Source organism: Meriones unguiculatus, chromosome 17 (genome assembly GCF_030254825.1).
Source record: "Meriones unguiculatus strain TT.TT164.6M chromosome 17, Bangor_MerUng_6.1, whole genome shotgun sequence".
NCBI lineage: Eukaryota > Metazoa > Chordata > Mammalia > Rodentia > Muridae > Meriones > Meriones unguiculatus.
The window spans coordinates 77,353,086-77,373,482 of record NC_083364.1 but is presented as its reverse complement, the minus strand read 5'-3'; the positions used below and the strand labels follow the sequence as shown (position 1 = coordinate 77,373,482).

The 20,397-nt window shown below is 35.3% G+C and overlaps 1 protein-coding gene across 5 annotated transcripts in view; it reads left to right on the top strand.

Annotated features, from left to right (window-relative positions):
- Window positions 1–264: 264 nt before the first annotated feature.
- Window positions 265–20,397, top strand: part of Lipi (lipase I) — a 30,565-nt gene continuing 10,432 nt past the window's right edge. Inside the window, exons 1-8 of one of the 5 annotated variants that reach the window (XM_060371141.1) lie at window positions 265–310; window positions 6,808–6,855; window positions 8,933–9,318; window positions 13,243–13,351; window positions 14,818–14,919; window positions 15,356–15,445; window positions 16,385–16,552; window positions 18,820–18,924. In XM_060371141.1, the coding sequence (XP_060227124.1) occupies window positions 265–310; window positions 6,808–6,855; window positions 8,933–9,318; window positions 13,243–13,351; window positions 14,818–14,919; window positions 15,356–15,445; window positions 16,385–16,552; window positions 18,820–18,924 (1,054 nt within the window). The remainder of the gene's footprint in view (window positions 311–6,807; window positions 6,856–8,932; window positions 9,319–13,242; window positions 13,352–14,817; window positions 14,920–15,355; window positions 15,446–16,384; window positions 16,553–18,819; window positions 18,925–20,397) is intronic. The other 4 variants (XM_060371145.1, XM_060371143.1, XM_060371142.1 and 1 more) reach the window with 4 other exon arrangements.

Genomic DNA, 20,397 nt, shown 5'->3' with positions numbered 1-20,397 from the left:
TTAAGTTTCCCATTCCCTTAAATCCTATTTGTGTAGCTGAACATTTGTGAGTTATTACAAAGTCTTTGGCTTAAACATGATGTCCTAACACAAGCCAGTAGGAGGCGGCATACTCCCTCAGCCTTTACAGCCAGGGGAGGAGCAAGAAATCATTTTTACAGGGAAGCTTGCCCGGAAGAGACAATCCTATTCAACAGGAACCTTAATGAATTACAGAATTTCTTTTTGGTGAATCGTAGTTTCTTTTACAATTTCTAATTCCAAATGAGAATATACATTTTCCTGTGTTTGGTGTGCTGGGTAAGATTTGGTAAGATGCTTATTAATAACTAATTATTTAAATGCTTGTAAAATAACTAATATGGTCTGTATTCTCTTTTGCTATCATACTGTGAAAAACTGGCCATGTTATGGTATTTATACCACATGAGATGGCTACTAGGGAATGTATGTCTGTGGGCATATGAACATGGGTGTGTGCTTACTAAATTGGAGCTCGGTGTTGTATATGTTTGTCACAAGATTAGTAGATACAAAAACACATATTGAAAGGGGGAAAAAGTAGAAACATTCAAGATCAAAAATAATTAAGTAAGAGGCGGAAGGGGGCTGGGATGAGGCTGTAAAGCGATAAATAAATAAATAAATAAATAAATGTAATTGAGTAGAAAGTAATTAACACAATGTCTGAAAATCATGACTTACAAAGTATCTTGCTTCCATTTCATTTGTCTGAGAAGTCTTACATTTGAAGATAATTATTGAAATTTATCCATTGCAGATCAAAGCAAATTTCAATGCAGAAAGACTTTTCTTTTTCTTGTTTCAAGTAATGGAATTCCCAAACTGTCTAATGGTAGCAAGCAAGATATGTGAGTCTTCTGCTCTTTGGTAATGGCACTAAAGCTTATTAATATTAGCTACTTTATGGGTGAATGTCTTGTTCTAGCCAGACGGGGAATGGCTTGTGGTCATGGTTGAATAATCCTTTCTAATTTATTTAAATGAAAACAGTAGCAGATTCATAAGCCAAGATGAATAGCTCTCTGGTGGAATTTTGTGAAAGATTATTTTCTTTATGTCCTAAATATCTTTTATGATTTCTTGACTATGTACTCTAGAAACCTTAATATATACCAAGTAGAAATTAATATATTTGTCATTATTTTCAGGTGACTATTTGGAAGTGTTTGAACTTCATATTCAAACAGATAGTCTGGACAATAGTGTGTAGTTTATATAGTACATTTTACTCATTGGCATTTGAAAAAAAGACATCTTAGATTTGTGATACATGATATCTTGACTTAAAAACTAGAGAAATTTGAACCCTAAGCTACTAGACATACTTCTCATCTAATATAATAGTGCATAGTTATTTTGATATTGTAGTTTGCACACTCTCCACACAAGCTTTCAGAGATTATGGTTTTGTATAGGATTAAGTTTTAACAAGAAAAATGGCATTATAATTATTAAATATATTTTCTTTCTGTTCAAAGGTTACCTCATTTATGATGATTACTACAGCAGAATAGCAAGTTTTAGATATTAACAATAAACAGGATATATGAAAATTAAAGAGTTTGTAATTTACAAGGATTTTTTTCTCTTTTGTTATTATTACCATTAATTACAGTTTATTCAATTTGTAATTCGGTTGTGCTCCCCTCCCTCATCCCAGAAGGTTCAGTTCTTTGAAAGTGTTTTCACTAACAGTGTGAGGAGCACGTCTTTGCCTATCTGTGTACAGAGCAGTTCAGTCAGACAGCCCCCTTTGAAGCGTTCTAACTGTGCATTCAGTTGTCTCACTACTATGATGTATTACTAACAGCCAACCAAACCTTAGGAAATTGGACAATTATTTAACCACTATGAAGTTGATTATATATGTTCTTATTTTACAAATTGTTTTCTGAGAACTTTATGATGGATAATGTGTCTGCATCATTGTCCCCTCTCCCTTCTTGCTCCAGTTATTTCCATATTCCATTTTATGTGACACTGAAACATTTGATCTCCAGTTTCTTCAGTTTCTTCTCCACACTTTAAAGCTAGGACTAAAGGTTCACACACTATAAAAATAATGACTCATCTTCTTATGATTGTTAAAATAATTCATATGGTGGCAGATGCCTTTATACTTTTTTACTTTTAATAAGAGAATGATTACTAGAATTTCATCATTTTAATAAACCATACTTCTATTTTCATATGTGAGGTTATAATAATTAAAGTTGTGTTTTCTTGGCATTGTTTCATGGGATGCATTTTTGAGCAGATTACGTAGCGATTTTGATTTTAGGTGGCTAGCTGAGTAATGAACGATCTGTGTTTTATGTAACTCATGTTACATGTGCCTGTGGGTTTACATTTGATGTTAGGCTATTTTGGAGTTTCAAGATGACCTGAAACTAACATAGTACTTATAACATATACTTATAATTCCAGCATTCAGGAGGTTGAGATTGGAGAACACCTGAGACTAAAAGTGCAAGACCATCCTAGGGAAATAACTGATACTCGGACTAAAATAAATAGATAAATACATAAACAAACAAACAAATAAATAAAAGTTTTTTTAGCTTTTTCTTTTCTTTTTCATTTAATTTTAATTTTATTTTATTAATTACACTTTATTCACTTTGTATCCCCCATAAGGCTCTCCCTCCCCCCCTCCAGGTCCTACCCTCTCCTCCCCCTACTTCACCCATGCCCCTCCCCAAGTCCACTGATAAGGGAGGTTATCAGGCTTCCTCTCCTTCCTTCTGATCTTAGTCTATCAGATCTCATCAGGAGTGGCTGCATTGTCATCTTCTGTGGCCTGGTAAGGCTCTTCCCCCCTCAGGGGGAGGTGATCAAAGAGCAGGTCAATCAGATTATGTCAGAGGCAGTCCCTCTTCCCATTACTATGTAACCCACTTGGACAGTAAACTGCCATGGGCTACATCTGTGCAGAGGTTCTAGGTTATCTTATTCTTTGAAAATTCTTGAACCATTACTATTCTTTATTCTTTTAAAATTTACCTTATCAAAATGTACTTAAAAGGAACAAAATGTAAAGATTTAACTGAACACATAGAGAAATATTACTCAGCATTAAAAAACAAGGAAATCATGAAATTTGCAGGCAAATGGTGGGAACTAGAAAAGACTATCCTGAGTGAGGTATCCCAGAAGCAGAAAGACACACAGGTCATATACTCACTTACAAGTGGATACTAGACATATAACATAGGATAAACCTACAAAAATCTGTATGTACACCTAAAGAAGGTGAGCTAAAAAGAGGACCCTGGGTAAGATGATCAATCCTCACTCAGAAAGACAAAGAGGATGAACATCGGGGGAGGGAGAAAACAGGGAACAGGACTGGAGCCTACCACAGAGGGACTCTGAAAAGCTCTACCCTGCAGGGTATCAGAGTAAATGCTGAGACTTATAGCCAAACTTTGGGTGGAGTGCAGGGAATCTTATGAAAGGAGGGGGAGAATAGTAAGACCTGGAGAGGACAGGAGCTTCAAAGGAAAGCTACAGAACCAAAAAATCTGGGCACAGGGGTCTTTTCTGAGACTGATACTCCAACCAAGGACCACTCATGGAGATAACCTAGAACCCCTGCACAGAGGTATCCCATGGCAGTTCAGTATTCAAGTGGATTCCATAGTAATGGGAACAGAGACTGTCTCTAACATGAACTAATTGGCCTGCTCCTTGATCATCTCCCCCTGACGGGGAAACAGCCTTACCAGGCCACAGAGGAAGACAATGCAGCCACTCCTGATGAGACCTGATAGACTAGGATAAGAAAGAAGGAGAGGAGGACCTCCCCTATCAGTGGAATTGGGGAGGGACAAGGGTGGAGAAGGGGGAAGGAAGGTGGGATTGGGAGGGGAGGTGGGAGGGAGCTACAAGGGAGATGCAAAGTGAATAAAGTGCAATTAATAAAAATATAAAGAGAAAGGAACAAAGATTATAAAGTAATAAAAAATAAATAAAAGAAATAAAAGACATTTTTTGAACAATAGATGTATCATATTTTACATGATATATAAAACCCATATCAATCATGATGTAAAATATTTCCTATGCACCAAATGTCCTATACCCTTTGCAATTACTTTCCTTTCAATTTTGGGGTCCATCTAACCCAGGCTTCTTTTTGGATATTCTAGATTAAACATCCCTTTTCTAGAATTCCATGTAAATGAGTATTTTTATTTTTCTAGCCTTTTCTTTATCTTTTACTTGACATATATTTTCTATTGACCAAGTTTGTCTATGTGGTAATAGTTTATTATTATTTATTGTGTGTGAAGTAATAAATTATACAGACTGCAACAACTCAGCTATTCACGTGTTTCTTGATTGGCATATGGGGGTCTTTGAAAAATATGGCAGTTATGAAGAGCATGCCACTCTAAACTAGTACATGTTTTAATGAGGATATGTTTTCAGTTGTCAGTGGTTAAAATTTAAAACTAAACTCTATGGTCCAGTAGGTTCGTAGTTTCACTGTAAGAATTTGTGACCCATTTCTAAAGTACTGATTCATTTTTCCAATTTCTTCCACAGTGTAAATATGTTTCATTTAGTGCAGTAATAGTTATCCTTTAGTTTTACAGATGTTTATCACTTTAGTTTGTGTGTGTAGAGGCATATTGTTTTGTATTAAATTATATTCTTTTGATAGCTAATGATGTTGGGTATCATTTCTGGGTATTCTTAGCCATTATACCACACTTCTGTTAAATGTCTTTAATTCTTTTGTGAAGTTGTTTTGTCTTCTCCTTAAATTCATAGTCCGTATGTGTTCACACATTCATACATAGCTTTTAAACATGTGCTTTTCAGGTATACAGATTGCTGTATATTAATATTATTGTTAATGCTATCTAAGAAACAATCCTATTTTATTAGATAAAGTACATTTTTTAAATATGTTTATTCAGCAGAGCCTGGTGTGCTCATCAGTGGTCACGTAAGTGAAGAAAATGTTTCCCACTATCCAGGCTTCATTCAGGAGGGAGTAGTAGGGTCCTCTAACCCGTGATTTCCTGTTGATGGGTCCAGTATAGTACAGGCTCTTTGTAGTCTTAATCATCTGTGGTGACAGGATGATTACATTGGATGTGACATGACCGGAAGACAATATTTCACAGTTCCTCTTCCTGGTCTTACAATCTTTCCATCAACCGTTCGTTAATGTTTCTTTAACATTATGGAGGTAATATTAACGTCCTGTTTAGGACCGAGAACTCAGCCATCATTTTTTTTCTCAGTACTATGAGCAGCTCCACACCACTGTATTCACCACCGTTCATTGTAGAAATAAGTTGTTTTTAATTGAAGTTGGAAGTAGCAATAACCTATAGACATACTTAGAAGGCACCTTGTCAATTTAGCCAAATAACACTAGTAAGATAATCTCTAGGGCCCAAGGTCTCCTGACCCATGGACTTTTTTTTTTAAATAATTTTTTTATCTTAACTACAGTTTATTCACTTTGTATCCCAGCTGTAGGCCCCTCGCTCATTCCCTCCCATTACCACCCTCTCTCCCTCGTTCCTCCCATACCCTTTCTTTAGTCCACTGATAGGGGAGGACCTCTTCCCCTTCCATCTGAACCTAGCCTATCAGATCTTATCAGGACTGTCTTTCATAGTCTTCCTCTGTGGCCTGGTAAGGCTGCTCCCCCTTCATGGGCTTCCTAGTAAGGGGAACAGGGGCTGTCTCTGACATGAACTCTGTGGCTGGCTCTTTGAACAGTAAGATCTTATCAGCCAGTTCTGGTAGACAACAGAGGAATGGCAAGATCCTGTGTTATTCTGGGATCCTCTGGCCCCTCTTTGGTCAATAACTTACAAGGAAATATGCTATATCTGGCACTGAGATTTTCAGAGCAGCATTGCCTAGCCTTACATAAACTCCTTTCTTAACTATTCCCCTCAGTGATTTTGACGCATTTTCTATTTTGGGAGTTAAAAATGGAAAACTTGAGAAACCCTCAATTGAGGATGTGTTTAATTTTCTATACTCTGTCTCACCTACATTCTTCTTATTAGTAAAAGTTGGATGTCCAACAGTACAAGCAGCAACTGTACTGTTAACTTTCTTAGTTATGCAACTTTATAACCTTTAAAGTTAAGTCAGTATCTGTTTTCACAATCACTCAGCATTCCAAATGAATTTCTATGAATTATGTCTCTAATGAAGCTTACATTTTTCCTTAAGAATGACCTCAGGCCTGGGAAGATAGCATGAGGACCCGAAGTCCCATGAAAAAGGTGGGCGTAGCTATGAGAGTCTATAACATCAGCCTTAGGGGACCTTTAGCGTTAACTTGGCTGTCAACTTAGTTAAACTCACTAGCTTTTGGGTTAGTGGGTACCCTGTCTCAAGTAAGTCAAGTTTAGAGTCTTAGAGGACTCTGCAGTTTTGCTATGGTCTTCTCATGCATGGACACAGGAGTATGCACCACACATTGACATGCATCTCACACACACACACACACACACACAGAGAGAGAGAGAGAGAGAGAGAGAGAGAGAGAGGAGGGAGAGAGAGAGAGAGAGAGAGAGACAGTCACCACCACCTACCACTGTATCAATCACTGTATCAATCACTGTAACTTAATTATTTGTGAGTAGTATCAGAAAAGGCTTAAGATTGTTAGTTCTGAAGCATTTCCGTTTAAAGTCTTATTCTCTAAACTTTTGTCTCTATGATGGATTGTTTCAAAGGAAAAAAAAATGAATTCACAACTACTCTGTCTGTAACCCAAATTTTCTGTCTTGGTATTTTTAGGGCATTTAAATTTTCCATCAAAAATCAATGGAGTTGACAAACATTTTGGTGAGTCATATTGAGTGATTTTTCTCTACCTTGTGGTGAGCTTATTGAGTTTGCAAGAATTTTCTTAGTTAATGAAGCAGCCCTCCTCTCTTCTTCAAACACTTGACAACCCTCACAGAACAGTAACAAGTTTTAATTTGCACCATTTGTCTCCACCTTTTATCTTTACTCTCTTCATCATTTTAAGAACTCTTTCTTTCATGTGTTCCTGCAGGGTGAGATTTCTACATTTTATATGCTTGTATAATTTGAATGTTTATTATGCAATTGTATTTTCCCTTAATTGCAGTTTTAATTGTCTTCCTCTTTATCTGATTCTGTTTTTTTATAACTTCTAAAATTTACCTCAGTATCTTTTTTCTCTTGCTTTTGAAATGACATTGCTGTAGAAAATTAGCAATTAATGCTCTACATTTTTCTGATGACTATTTGGATGAAAGCCTTCCTCCTTATTTATATAGCAGGTGTCTTGCAGGTTAATTTCCCATTACTCCTTCTAGGACCAGGCAAAGTATATCTGCGCTTATAACAAAGCAGCAGTTTGGATTATCTGGTTATATTTCAGCCTTGTCCAAACCTGGTGACGTATGAGGTATATGTGTATGACTCATAACTTTAGCTCAGCATAGCAAGTTCATATTCACCATGGATGTATCCATTCTTCCTTACTTCCTTCTTTCTCTCTGGTACTTAGTAATATATGTAGAATCAAAGCTCTTCTAATTACACCTCTACTGTTAACCTGAGAATATTCTACAAGGTTTAGAGCTCTTTCTTCTTTGGATTCTTTCCTCAAAGTATCTGTGGCAGTAATGCAGCTATGCTTTCAAAATTGGAATTATCATAAATATTGCATATTGTATATAATACCAATACAAATTTTTTAATTCTTGTATTTCATTTTCCTGTGATCAAGTTTTAAGTTTTGAGTCATTGGAGTGACGTTTACTAATGCTTTTCCAAGTATTTGAAAATCACTGAAAAAAAATTTGCTGAATAGTATCACCAAAGTAATGTTCTAGAAGAATATATGCTTGCATAAAATCTTTTATACTTATTCTTACTTAATAACTCAATTCTCAAAAACTGCAAAAAGCTAAATATTATTTCACTGCCTTAAAATGACAACTGCTATTGAACATTTTTAGTTATTTTACTTTCTGGCCTTCATCTTTCTAGTATGGGTGGATGAATAGATAGATACATGATAGATGATTATAGATATATAGATGATAATAGTTAGACAAAGGTATTTTATACATTGTGCCATTATACAAATCCCTGTGGTTAACTTCTTCAATATTAATGTAATTGTTTATTTTATTAATTCAAATTTTATAAATACAAATAATTATAATTTGTGTTCAATAGATATTTAATAGATATATACAGTTCTGAAATAGCAGACTATCATTGAAGTCTCTCAGTATTTATTTAGAAGTATTTTGTATATGTGCACTCATCAATCATATTGGAATGATTTTTTTCCTTTTTGTCTGCATTCTTTCTCTCTCCTTTCTCTTCTCAGATTCTTGATATTTTTCCAAGGTGAACCTTGTACTGCAGGTATCCCTGCCTCAGACTTTCAACTACTGGTTTTATGCAGCATAGAAGGAACTGTTTTACTTCTTTAAGTTTATAAGCAAAATAGTACTGTGTTATTTTGGTTTGGGTTAATATGGGTAATGGTGAGATTAATGTTTCTTTTTCTTTCTTTCTAGTACACTCCTGTAAGGCTTTAGTGAAAATCAACAATCAATGTATCCACCTTTACTGATGTTCTTCTTACTTGATTAGTAATAACAGTGGTTTCAATCTGACCCGTTGTATTTTATTTTAAAGGAATGTTTATAAGTTTTAACCTATCACATCTGTTCAAATTTGTTACTGTTATTTTTATTACTTCTCATTCAGAAAGTCTTTTGCCTGATCCTTGTATAGCTTTAGCATCATAGTTGCTCAGTAAATCATGTTAAATTGCAAATGAAGTAGAATTCTCCTGCTCAGTTGTATTATACAATACCAACAAAACTCCAGTTTTAATCCTAATGCTCAGACTGACTTTGTTTCTTTGCAGAGAATAATAAAACATGTCTTGAATTCTCAAAGTTAAACGCAATGAACTCCTTGAAAGATTTGTTTTTCCCCAAGGTAAAGGTAAATCTGATGTTGTACTCAAGGGATAATATGAACTGTGCAGAGCCACTGTTGGAGTCTAATAACCTGCTTAATGTCCGATTTAACCTGTCGAAGAAAGCTGTCTGGATTGTCCATGGATACAGACCGCTGGGCAACACCCCAGGGTGGCTTCGCACGTTTATCAAGACATTCCTGAAGCACGAAGATGTAAATCTCATTGTTGTTGACTGGAACCAGGGTGCCACAACCTTCGTTTACAACAGAGCAGTTAAAAATACCAGATTAGTTGCCCGGAGTTTGAGTGACTCCATCAATATTCTTTTGGTAAGTCTTAAAAATGTTCTATATGTTGTATATATGGTATTCATTACCTGGTCTGTTATGGGATACGTGAAATTAATACTTTTTCCATAAACTTTAAGAACTTTGACTTAGATATAGTGATTTTTAGCCATATTTGTCTACTTAAATAATAATTATTCATTTTTCTATTTTATATGTATTTTATCTATAAAACATTTATTTTAAACTATTAAGAAAGACTCTACCTAGCAGTGTATCAAACCAGATGTGGAGACTCATAACCAAACCTTTGGCAGAGTACAGGGAATCATATGATACAAGGGGGAGGTGATATGACCAGGAGAGGACAGGAGCTCCACAAGGACTAAATATAAGGGCACTGGGGTCCTCTATGAGACTTTCTTCAACCAAGGACCATGTATGGATATAACCTAGAACCTCTGCTCAGATGTAGCCCATGGTAGCCCAGTATCCAAGTGGGTACCCTAGTAAGGGGAATAGGAACTATTTCTGACATGAACTCAATGATTGGCTCCTTTACCCCCACCCCCACCCTGAGGGAATACCAGCCTTGCTAAATCACAGAGGAGGACATGGCAGCCAGTCTTAAAGATACCTGATAAGCTAGGGTCAGATGGAAGGGGAGGAGGACCTCCCCTAGCAGTGGACTTAGAGAGGGGCAGGGAGGAGATGAGGGAGGGAAAGTGGGATTGGGAGGGTATGAAGGAGGGGGCTATGGCTAGGATACAAAGTAAATAAGCTGTAATTAATATAAAAAATTAGTATAAAAAATAAAACTCTTTCAAACACCATGTATCCTGAAATCACAATGAATTAGTGATTGGGGGTAGTGGACATTATTGTAATGTCATTTAATATATATTTATATATATTTGTAATCTTTTCTAATATATTGCTAATATGTTTGTTGTTAGTTAAATGGAAATTGTTAAATATAAGTGAAAACAGTTTGGGAAGTAGTCTACTTTGCCAACCATAAATGTAACTCTTAATTTCCTTCAGGTCTACTCAGAGTTAGGATGGATCATTTAAATTGAAGGCTGGTTTTAGTTCATTTTATTTAATAATTATTTCTTTTTCTATGCCAACCTTTATTGTAGTTCCTATACGTCCTAAAAATTGGTAGTGGTAGTAATTATTTTTCAAAGAAAGAAAGGTCACGTTTGATTTCTTGGAGTGTTCTTTGTTTTGAAGTCTGAATTTTGTTACAGCAAACTTCCAAACCCGTGCTGAGTTGAACAAGCATAACATAAAAACATCCACCTGAGGATGCAGACTCGAGGGGATGCGAGCTCGAGTCTGACACCTCTCCTCTGCCTGAAGCTGAGCAATTGTTTCACCTCTCTGCCAAATTCCTCTGCTTTTACATTTTGTTATAAATTCCTTTGTTTATAGCAGAGTTCTACTGTATATTGCATGAATATTAAATTAATATAGAAATACATGGTACTACATACGTAAATGTGCATATGCTTAATCAAAGCATGACGTAAACTAACAAATTAATAAAATAATTATTATTTTTGAATTTCCAAGTTTAAAAATATTGTGACCCAAGAAAGAAGTGGGGGAGATAACTGACATGGAGCAGGTCCTCAGTGTATAAAATTGAATAATCGACTTGTTTTCCTGAATTATGATTGTCTCTAACTGATAAATAGGGACTTCCTAATGTGGAAAGTGTGAGTTAAAGAGACAGTTTTAGGAAAACTCAGTATTTTGCTTGCAAAGGGTTGGGAGAAAAGCAACCATAGCTTTATAGTTTGGAGAAATACACCTTCAGTTTTTGAGATACTGCTCTAAGGAATTTAAAGAACAGAGTTGTCCCCAAATCTGACGTTGCTTTATGAGCCTTTGGACAGCACTGTGTAGTTTGGACCATCACTAACTTCTGTAGTTCCCCCGAAGTCTGCTGGAAGAAACACACACTCATTGAGCTCTCAAAGCTGCCTACTGAGGCAAACCAGATGATCACAGGTGATCCCAGCATCCATGTTAAATCGACATACTTCGTCTTAGTATTTCAAAAGTAAGAGGGGCTTTTATAACTTTATTATTTCAGCTAGGGGCTTTTTTTCTTTGCCTTTAAATATATATATAGCATATATTTTATTTTTTCTTTTTCTTTTATTAATTACACTTTATTGACTTTGTGTCCCCTCCATAAGCTCCTCCCTCCTCCCCTCCAAGTCCCACCCTCCCCTCCCCCTTCTTCACTCATGCCCCTCCCCAAGTCCACTGATAAAGGAGGTCCTCCTCTCCTTCCTTCTGAGCTTAGCTTATCAGATCACATCAGGAGTGGCTGCATTGTCATCTTCTCTGGCCTGGTAAGGCTGCTCCCCACTCAGGGGGAGGTGATGAAAGAGCAGGCCAATCAGATTATGTCAGAGGCAGTCCCTCTTTCCATTACTATGTGACCCACTTAGATACTAACCTGCCATGTACTACATCTGTGCAGGGGTTCTAGGTTATCTCCATGCCTGGTACTTGGTTGGAGTATGAGTCTCTGGAAAGACCATGTGTTCAAATTTTCTTGTTCTGTTCCTCTCCTTGTGGAGTTCCTGTCCTCTCCAGATCTTACTATTTCCCACTTCTTTCATAAGATTCCATGCACTCTGCCCAACATTTGGCCATAAGTCTCAGCATCTGTTTTGATAGTCTGCAGGGAAGAGCCTTTCAGAGGCCCTCTGTGGCAGGTTCTTAACTTGTTTCCTGTTTTTTTCTTCTTCTGACATCCATCCTCTTTGCCTTTCGGAATGGGGATTGAGCATTTTAGTCAAGGTCCTCTCTCTTGATCAGTTTCTTTAGATGGACAGAGTTTAGTAGATTTATCGTATATTATATGTCCATATGAGTGAGTATATACTGTCTGTGTCTTTCTCCTTCTGGGACAGCTCACTCAGGATAATCCTTTCTAGTTCCCACCATTTACCTGCAAATTTATGGTTAAGAACACTAGCTAGGGGCTTTTATATACCTTGAAGGGAAAACAGAAGAAGACTAGCATGTATTTTTCAATCAAACTGATCAAGGCATGTATCTTACTTAGTCCATTTGAGCCACTATCACATTGCAAACTGATCTTTTACACAAACACATTCTTATCTCACATTTCTGCAGCCCAAGAGGCTAAGAGCAAGGGCCTGCTGAGTATTTATCTGTTCCTGGTTCATAATTTGTATGTTTTCAGTGTTCTCACATTTTGGAAAAACCAAATGAGCCTTTATCGGAATATAAGCTCCATTCTTGAATGCCCCAGCTTTGTGATATCAGCACTTCCTATATGTTCCACTCCCTATACAGGTCATAATATTAAGAGTTAGGATTTCAGCGTATTAATTTTCAGAGACGTAAATATTCAAATTTCGTTAATGTAAAATGCATCTTATTATTTATATATAGCTTTATTCATGTCTTTAACTTTAGTTTCCTTAGTAAAATGGATATTTACTGACTGTAATTTAGTTAATATTTAATATTTTCAATCATAGTGTTAAGTAATATGATGATGTATATGAATAACTCACATGGTAAGCATGAATATTAAATATAAAACTTGTAAAACACATGTTAAAGTATTTTGCACAAAATAATCATCTAATCATGCTTGTTGTTATTATTTGATCATTAAATATCCTAGTAAGTAGATGCCATTTTCCATATATCACTTCATATTATGGCTAATTAAATCTCTAAAATTTTCAAATAATATTTAATGATGTTACTAGAAATGTATAGAGAAAATCAGATATTTCATAGTGCAATCTGAATAAAACTAATTTTTGCAAAGTTGTAAATTCCCTTTCTTATGTCCCAGAACTATGTGAAGTCAGAATCAATAATGAATCTCAGAATGTCAATATATTAAAAATTAGTTGCAATTATCAAATATTAAAGTTATTATACTGTATTTTTAAATTACAGAGCTATGGAGCATCTCTTGACAATTTCCATTTCATAGGCATGAGCTTAGGGGCTCATATTAGTGGCTTTGTAGGAAAGATATTTCAAGGGCAACTTGGAAGAATTACAGGTAAAACATTTTTTTCTATTGTAAAATTACTGTTGAGCAATTTTCCCACTAGAGTTTATTCTATTTAAAAATCTAGCAGGCATAGTTACAAACTATATTCAAATACTACTTTTTACTCTAGATTGTGAATTCTTACTTAGTTACTATGATGGACACAAAAAGCAAGTATATAGCTCTGTAGCTTTATCTAAATGTCAAAGACTACAAATGAGAAAATTTGATTCATTCAGTTAAAATATCATTTATTCGTTAGATAAAAAATTAGCTATATGGTTCACATTCACAAGGATTGTTGTATTTTCATTCTTTTAAATATTTATTTGAGTAGGAGTTGCTATTCAACTTTGAGACATTGTTATTCTCAAGATCACTCAGATTCATACAGTAAACTTAACTATAGTTAAAAGCAGCAAGCACATGGTGCTCACATAAATTTCCATCTTTTGTCCTGGTCAGGTTATTAAACAGTTATTTATATCCATATCAAGGGGATAGATAATTATGACAATTCTAATTATTTATAAAGGATAACATTGTCATAATAAAATTCCGTAAAAGAGGGGAAGTAGAGGTGAAATTACTCATGTAGATGTTTGTGCTTCCTTGTCTGTTGCTCTACTGCCATACAAGACAAAAGTTTAAAAAATCCAAAATACAGATTCCTTACATCAGAAAAAAGTTAGAGGAAGAAAAAGTTAGAGGTGGGCCACTCAGTTAAACAGGCTGAGAAATAAAATAGGAACAATGGAAGGGTATTAGGTAAATAACAGTTAAAATAACATTGATTTGTATATTTATGTGAGTTAAAGGACAACTTTTTAAAATTAATTTTTTTTCTTCTGTCCTGTCAGTCTGGGAAACAGGATGTCTTTTCCTTAATGGACAGAATTTTATTACCATCCCTTTGCTTTGCTCAGAAAGTCAATGGACGTTGAAGGTTAGAATTCATTCTATAGAATAACATCCATATTTCATGGAATTTGTAACATTATCCCTTAAGGATGTATAGCAAACTCTTCATAGAGGCAAAATAGAAAGCTAAGAAAATAGTAAATTCCTTCTATCCTGTAACCTAAAAAGTCTTGATATCTGAAAAACACTTTAGACCTACAGACAGATATAGGATGAGGCCAATAAGACAAAGAATTCAAGAGAGGTCCAGATGACATTTGTTAGCTCTTTTCCTCCATCAAGAGAGGTGACAATTACTATGAAATACAAAGTTACATGGCTTAATCCATCTGCTTCTTAGTTAAAAATGCTAAAAATGTCTTAATATTTTGTAGAGACTTTTTCCTGTGATTGGAACAATTTTGAACGGTGCCAATAAACATTTGAATAATGATATGTTTAGACAAGTGAAAAGAAAAATTGCAAATATTTATGTTTATAACTGACACTGTGCAAGTATCAAACAGAGCAAAGTAAAATATAATTAGATTGATATTTCCTATCTTGCATTTCAGGTCTTGACCCAGCTGGACCAAACTTTTCTAGAAAACCAGCAAATAGCAGATTAGATTACACTGATGCAAAATTTGTAGATGTCATCCATTCTGATTCCAATGGTAAAATAATAAGTATTTATGAGCTTTGTGTTTAAAAACAAAATGTGAAATTTAGATCCTGAGTAAGAGGCTGTAAAATAAGAAAGAATTGAGGTTTTATTTTGTTTGTTTTTGTTTTTGTTTTTGGATTGGGTTCTAGTGTTGTTTGCCTTGTGTTTATTATTTTTATTTTTTATAAGTCCTTTGTGTTTTTTATTAATTTTTTATATTAATTACAGTTTATTTACTTTGTATCCCAGCTGTAGCCCCTCCCTCATTACCCCCAATCCCACTCTCCCTCCCTCATCTTCTCCCTGCCCCTCTCTAAGTTCAGTGCTAGGGGAGGTCCTCCTCCCTTGCATCTGAACTTAGCTTATCAGGTCTCTTCAGGACTGACTGCAATGTCCTTCTCTGTGGCCTAACAAGACTACTTTTTTCATGGGTGCTTTCTTTCTAGGTTTAGGCATGCTACAGCCAGTCGGACATGTTGACTTTTATCCAAATGGAGGAAAACGGCAGCCAGGTTGTCCTACAACAGTTTTTTCAGGTACATTAAACGTATTTTCATTCTTTTTAATTTTATTGGAAATAGATTTTTTCCTAAGATATATTCCGATTATATTTACACATGATTCAAAAACTGACCTTTTCATTTTCTAAATTTCTGGGCAATATTTTTAAATTAGAATTTTTGCTAATGACTCAGGAGAGTTTTTGGCAAGAAAGAATTTAAATTGATACCACTCAATGTACAAAGTTTACTAGCATATAAAACACTTGGTCATGGAGGAAACCTGTTTTGCGTGGTTTCAAAGATTCTAGTTCATCATTTTAACCACAAATAAGAATTTCACGTTATCTAAAGTGTCCTAGAATATCCTAGAACTTGAGTTTGATTCTAAGATTTAGCAGGTATGGTTAACATATTACCACATAGCACAGATTCTTTATCTCTGGCCACTTGGTTGACCCATGGACTCTGAGTGTGGAATCTGGGTCACTTGGGCACCATGGCAGTTTAGTGCATGATCAAATGCCACTGGAACTAGAGGAGTTTGAAACAAAGAAAGAAAATATAAAAGATTGGGGAAAGGAAGTGAGGTAAGTGAGTTTTAAGACCGCTTGTCTTAATAGAGATATTTGATACTGGATCAAAATTTTAGGGGTATAGAATTAGAAGGGAGAAATACTATAATCGTAAATATTGCTGCAGTGTGTTTGTGCAGCCATTTAAACGTCTATGCCTTATGGCTTATTACTTTATGAAAATGTTTCATTAATTTCATGAAAAAAAGATATGCACAATTTAAGATTTTAATGGGACTTCTTGATAGGTTGGGATACAATTATATTGTGGTCAATGCTTTGTATGCAAAAGAAGTACAGAATTTAATTTAACTTAATGGTCAGTTTTTCTGTGATTCACTTGAACCTGATTTCATGTATTTACAATGATTTTTGCTTTTTTTTTTTCCTCACCCTTAAGGAATTAATTTCATTAGTTGTAACCATCAGAGAGCAATTTACTTGTTCCTTGCCGCTTTTGAAACAAGGTGCAATTTTGTTTCATTTCCTTGTCGGTCCTACAGAGATTACCAGAGAGGATTATGTGTGGACTGTGGGAACCCTTACAAAGATTCCTGCCCTAGACTAGGTGAGAGAACTTGTATGAGTAATGTCGTAGCAGTAGTATTTTAGACTGGCATCAAACGAGTGCTTCATATTAACCTCCTAATATGTCATGGCATGGGGGAAAATTATCAGTGGGGTAATGGTAGAATCAGAGTATACATTCCCTGACATATTTTTTAAGGAATTTTCCCTTTTCTTTTCCTGTGCTCAAAGGCAGAACTTCTATATTCTTTATACACTGAAAAGTTTGCTCTGTTCTTTTTTTTTTCTTTTACATAGGAAGTCTTAAGTACAAGTAAAGAGATGTGAGTGTATGCCATAGTTAGCTTTACAATTGCTCTCAGCAGGTAGTCAAGGATTACATGCAGTTAATGCCTTACATATCAGGTAAACATAATAAACAATAAAAAAGAAAAAAATTCTCAACTTCATATGAAATAACAAGAAACAGAGAATTCTCAATGGAGAAATATTGGATGGCAAAGAAACACTTAAAGAAATGTTCACCATCCTTAGCTATCAGGGAAATGCAAATCAAAATGACCCTGAGATTTCACCTTACACCCATCAGATGAAAAAGTCAAGTGACAACACATGCTCGAGAGGATGTGGAGAAAGGGATCCCTCCTCCATTCCTGGTGGGAATGTAAACTTGTACTACCACTTTGGAAATCAATCTGGTGCTTTCTGAGTTTATTAGGAATAGTGCTTCCTCAAGATCCAGCTCTACCACTCTTAGGCATCTATCTAAAACATCCTCAAGTACACAGAAAGGACATTTGCTCAACCATGTTCACAACAGCTTTATTTGTAATAGCCAGAAGCTGGAAACAACCTAGATGCCCCTCAGTTGAGGCATGGATACATAAATTTTGGTACACCTACATAATGGAATATTACTCAGCAATAAAAACAAGGAAATCATGAAATTTGTAGGCAAATAGTGGGAACTGGTAAAGATCATCCTGAGCGAGGTATCCCAGAAGCAGAAATACACATATGGTATATACTCATTCATAAGTGGATATTAGACATATAATATAGGATAAACATACTAAAATTTGTACACCTTAAGAAACTAATCAAGAAGGAGGACTCTGGCTAAGATGTTCAATCCCTATTCAGAAAGGCAGAGAGGATGGGCATAGAAGGAGGGAGAAAACAGGGAACAGGACAGGAGCCTACCACAGAGGACCTCTGAAAGGCTCTACCCTGCAAGATATCAGAGCAGATACTAAGACTTATAGCAAACTTTGGGTGGAGTTCAGGGAATTTTTTAAAAGAAGAAGGAGATAGTAAGACCTGTAGAGGACAGGAGCTCCAAAAGGAGAGCAACGAAACCAAAAAAATCTGGGCACAGGGGTCTTTTCTGAGACTGATACTCCAACCAAGGACCATTCATGGAGATGACCTAGAATCCCTGCACAGATGTAGCCCATGGCAGTTCAATGTCCAAGTGGGTTCCATAGTAATGGGAACAGGGACTGTCTCTGACATGACCTGATTGGTCTGCTCTTTGATCACCTCTCCCTGAGGGGGGAGCAGCCTTACCAGGCCACAGAGGAAGATAATGCTGCCACTCCTGATGAAACCTGATAGACTAGGATCAGAAGGTAGGAGAGGAGGACCTCACCTATCAGTGTACTTGGGGAGGGACATAGGTGGAGAAAGGGAAGGAAAGATGGGATTTAAAGGAGAGGGGGAGGAAGCTACAGGGGGGATACAAAGTGAATAAAATGTAATTAATAAAAATTTTAAAATGTAAACATTTTCAGGTATAAGTAAAGAAACATCTAGATATATTTAATATATTAGTAATTTAATATGTATTATATACACACATATATAATAAATATATTCAAAACATAGGAATTATGATTATGTTTATTATAATATCTGTACAACATTATATATGTGGGATTAATTGTGATTTCATTCTTATAGTTAAATTGTATTTCCAAATTATTTGCAATTTAATTATTCTGGTGAATTTACCAAAAATAATTATTCATAAACTCCTGATTTCTTTTATGGTATTAAAACTGAGACAAGTGGATCTCAGTCATACAAATTAGGTCAAGTTCTAATAAGATTTTCAGACAGTAAAGTGATTTTTGTTAATCTTGAACATAATTTACCTTGAAAATTAAAGTATCTTACATATTTTAAAGGTACCCTCTATTCTGTATTTGATTATGTATATTGATATTTAAGAACTTTACTGATTTGAAAAGTTAATTTGCTCTTTGATCAAAATTCAATTTCTATGTTCTGTTTCTCAAATCTTAGGTAATCAAGCTAAGCAATGGAGAGAAGATCTGAAAAACAGAACAGAGGAATGGCCTCTTAGGACCACTGTATATTTGGATACCAGTAGTGAAAATCCGTTTTGTTGTAAGTTGTTCACATTTAAATAACAAACTATTATGTACAAATATGTTATTTCAAAATAAGTGAAACAAGGTCATAATTATTGTTGTTGTTGTTCTTCTTCTTTTTCTACAATTTTCTCACTTTGTATCTTGGTTGTAGTCCCTTCTCGCTTCTCTTGCCAGTCCAACCCTCTTTTCCTCCCTTCTTCCTCCACTATCCCTCTCCATTAGTCCATTAATGGGGGAAGTCCTCTTCCAGTAGTGTCTGACCCTAGCCTATCAGGTTCCATCAGGACTGCTTGGATCCTCTTCTTCTGTGGGCTAGCTACGTCACCCCAGCAGGGAGAAGTGATCTTTAACTTGACTTTTCATTGGTTCTAAACCTGTAAATTGAAGAATCAAGTTACTGGCTCCCAAATACAATGGTTATATAAGCATAAACAGCCAGGAAATGGTAATAATGGCAGTCAAAGCTGGAACGTGGAGTCAACATCAGCATTCCCAAGTAATCTTAGACTTAGCCCACACTAGCTCAATTTAGTTTAAAATCGTAGCTACGTGGCCTTCTGAGCTCACATCTCCTAGTTCATCCTTTTCTTTTTCAGCCACTTCCTTCTTTTCTCTTCTTCTTCCTCTTCAGATTAAATCTTCACTTATATTTCAGAACTTCAGCTCTCTACATTTATATCTTGATTCAACATCTCTCACTAATTTTCATTGCTAAAATATATCCTACTGATGGCTTTTCAATAGTGAATCCTCTTGGCCAATTATGTTTTAAAGCTTTATCTTTTTAAAATGTGAGCTCATATATTTTAAAATATGAGACTCCTTTGTTTTGGATTAGCGTATCTCTGCATGTGTCTAGCTGAGGTATAACATCCCTAATAAACTTACACTACATACAGTTATTTAACTTCACTACTATTTCTCAGAGGCCAATGTGATTGATGATTAAAGTTGTTAAGCAATTTTATCTGTATATATTAACAGGTAATTAGGAGACCTTATAACATTTAAATATGTTGCTGAAAAACAAAATGTTGTTTAATTGCCTTACAGAGAAGTTAGAATTTAGTATTGATTTAGCCAAATTATCACCACACTCAAGATTTTCTGGCAGGTTCTTATTTTTCAAAATATGACACAGATTTTTTAAATGTTTTCTATAAAGATGTGTCCCCCTAGTATGTTGACCACAGTTCAGGGCAGGTTCTACTCCCAAGAAGAGTTGGGCAACATAATCTGTATTCAGTGGGGAGGAAAAATTAGGGAACTGGAAGTCGACTGGCATGGAAATAAAAAGATGGTGGATATGGGAATTGGGGAACAAGAATGAATAATATCAAAATAATATCTTTGAAATCTCAAAGAATTAAAAATATTTTATAAATAACTTGATATGAGGTAGATTGTATTATTCACTGGTAAATTATTTTATCTGAATATTTTTATTTGCATATAAAATATGGGAACTACTATATATATCATGAGT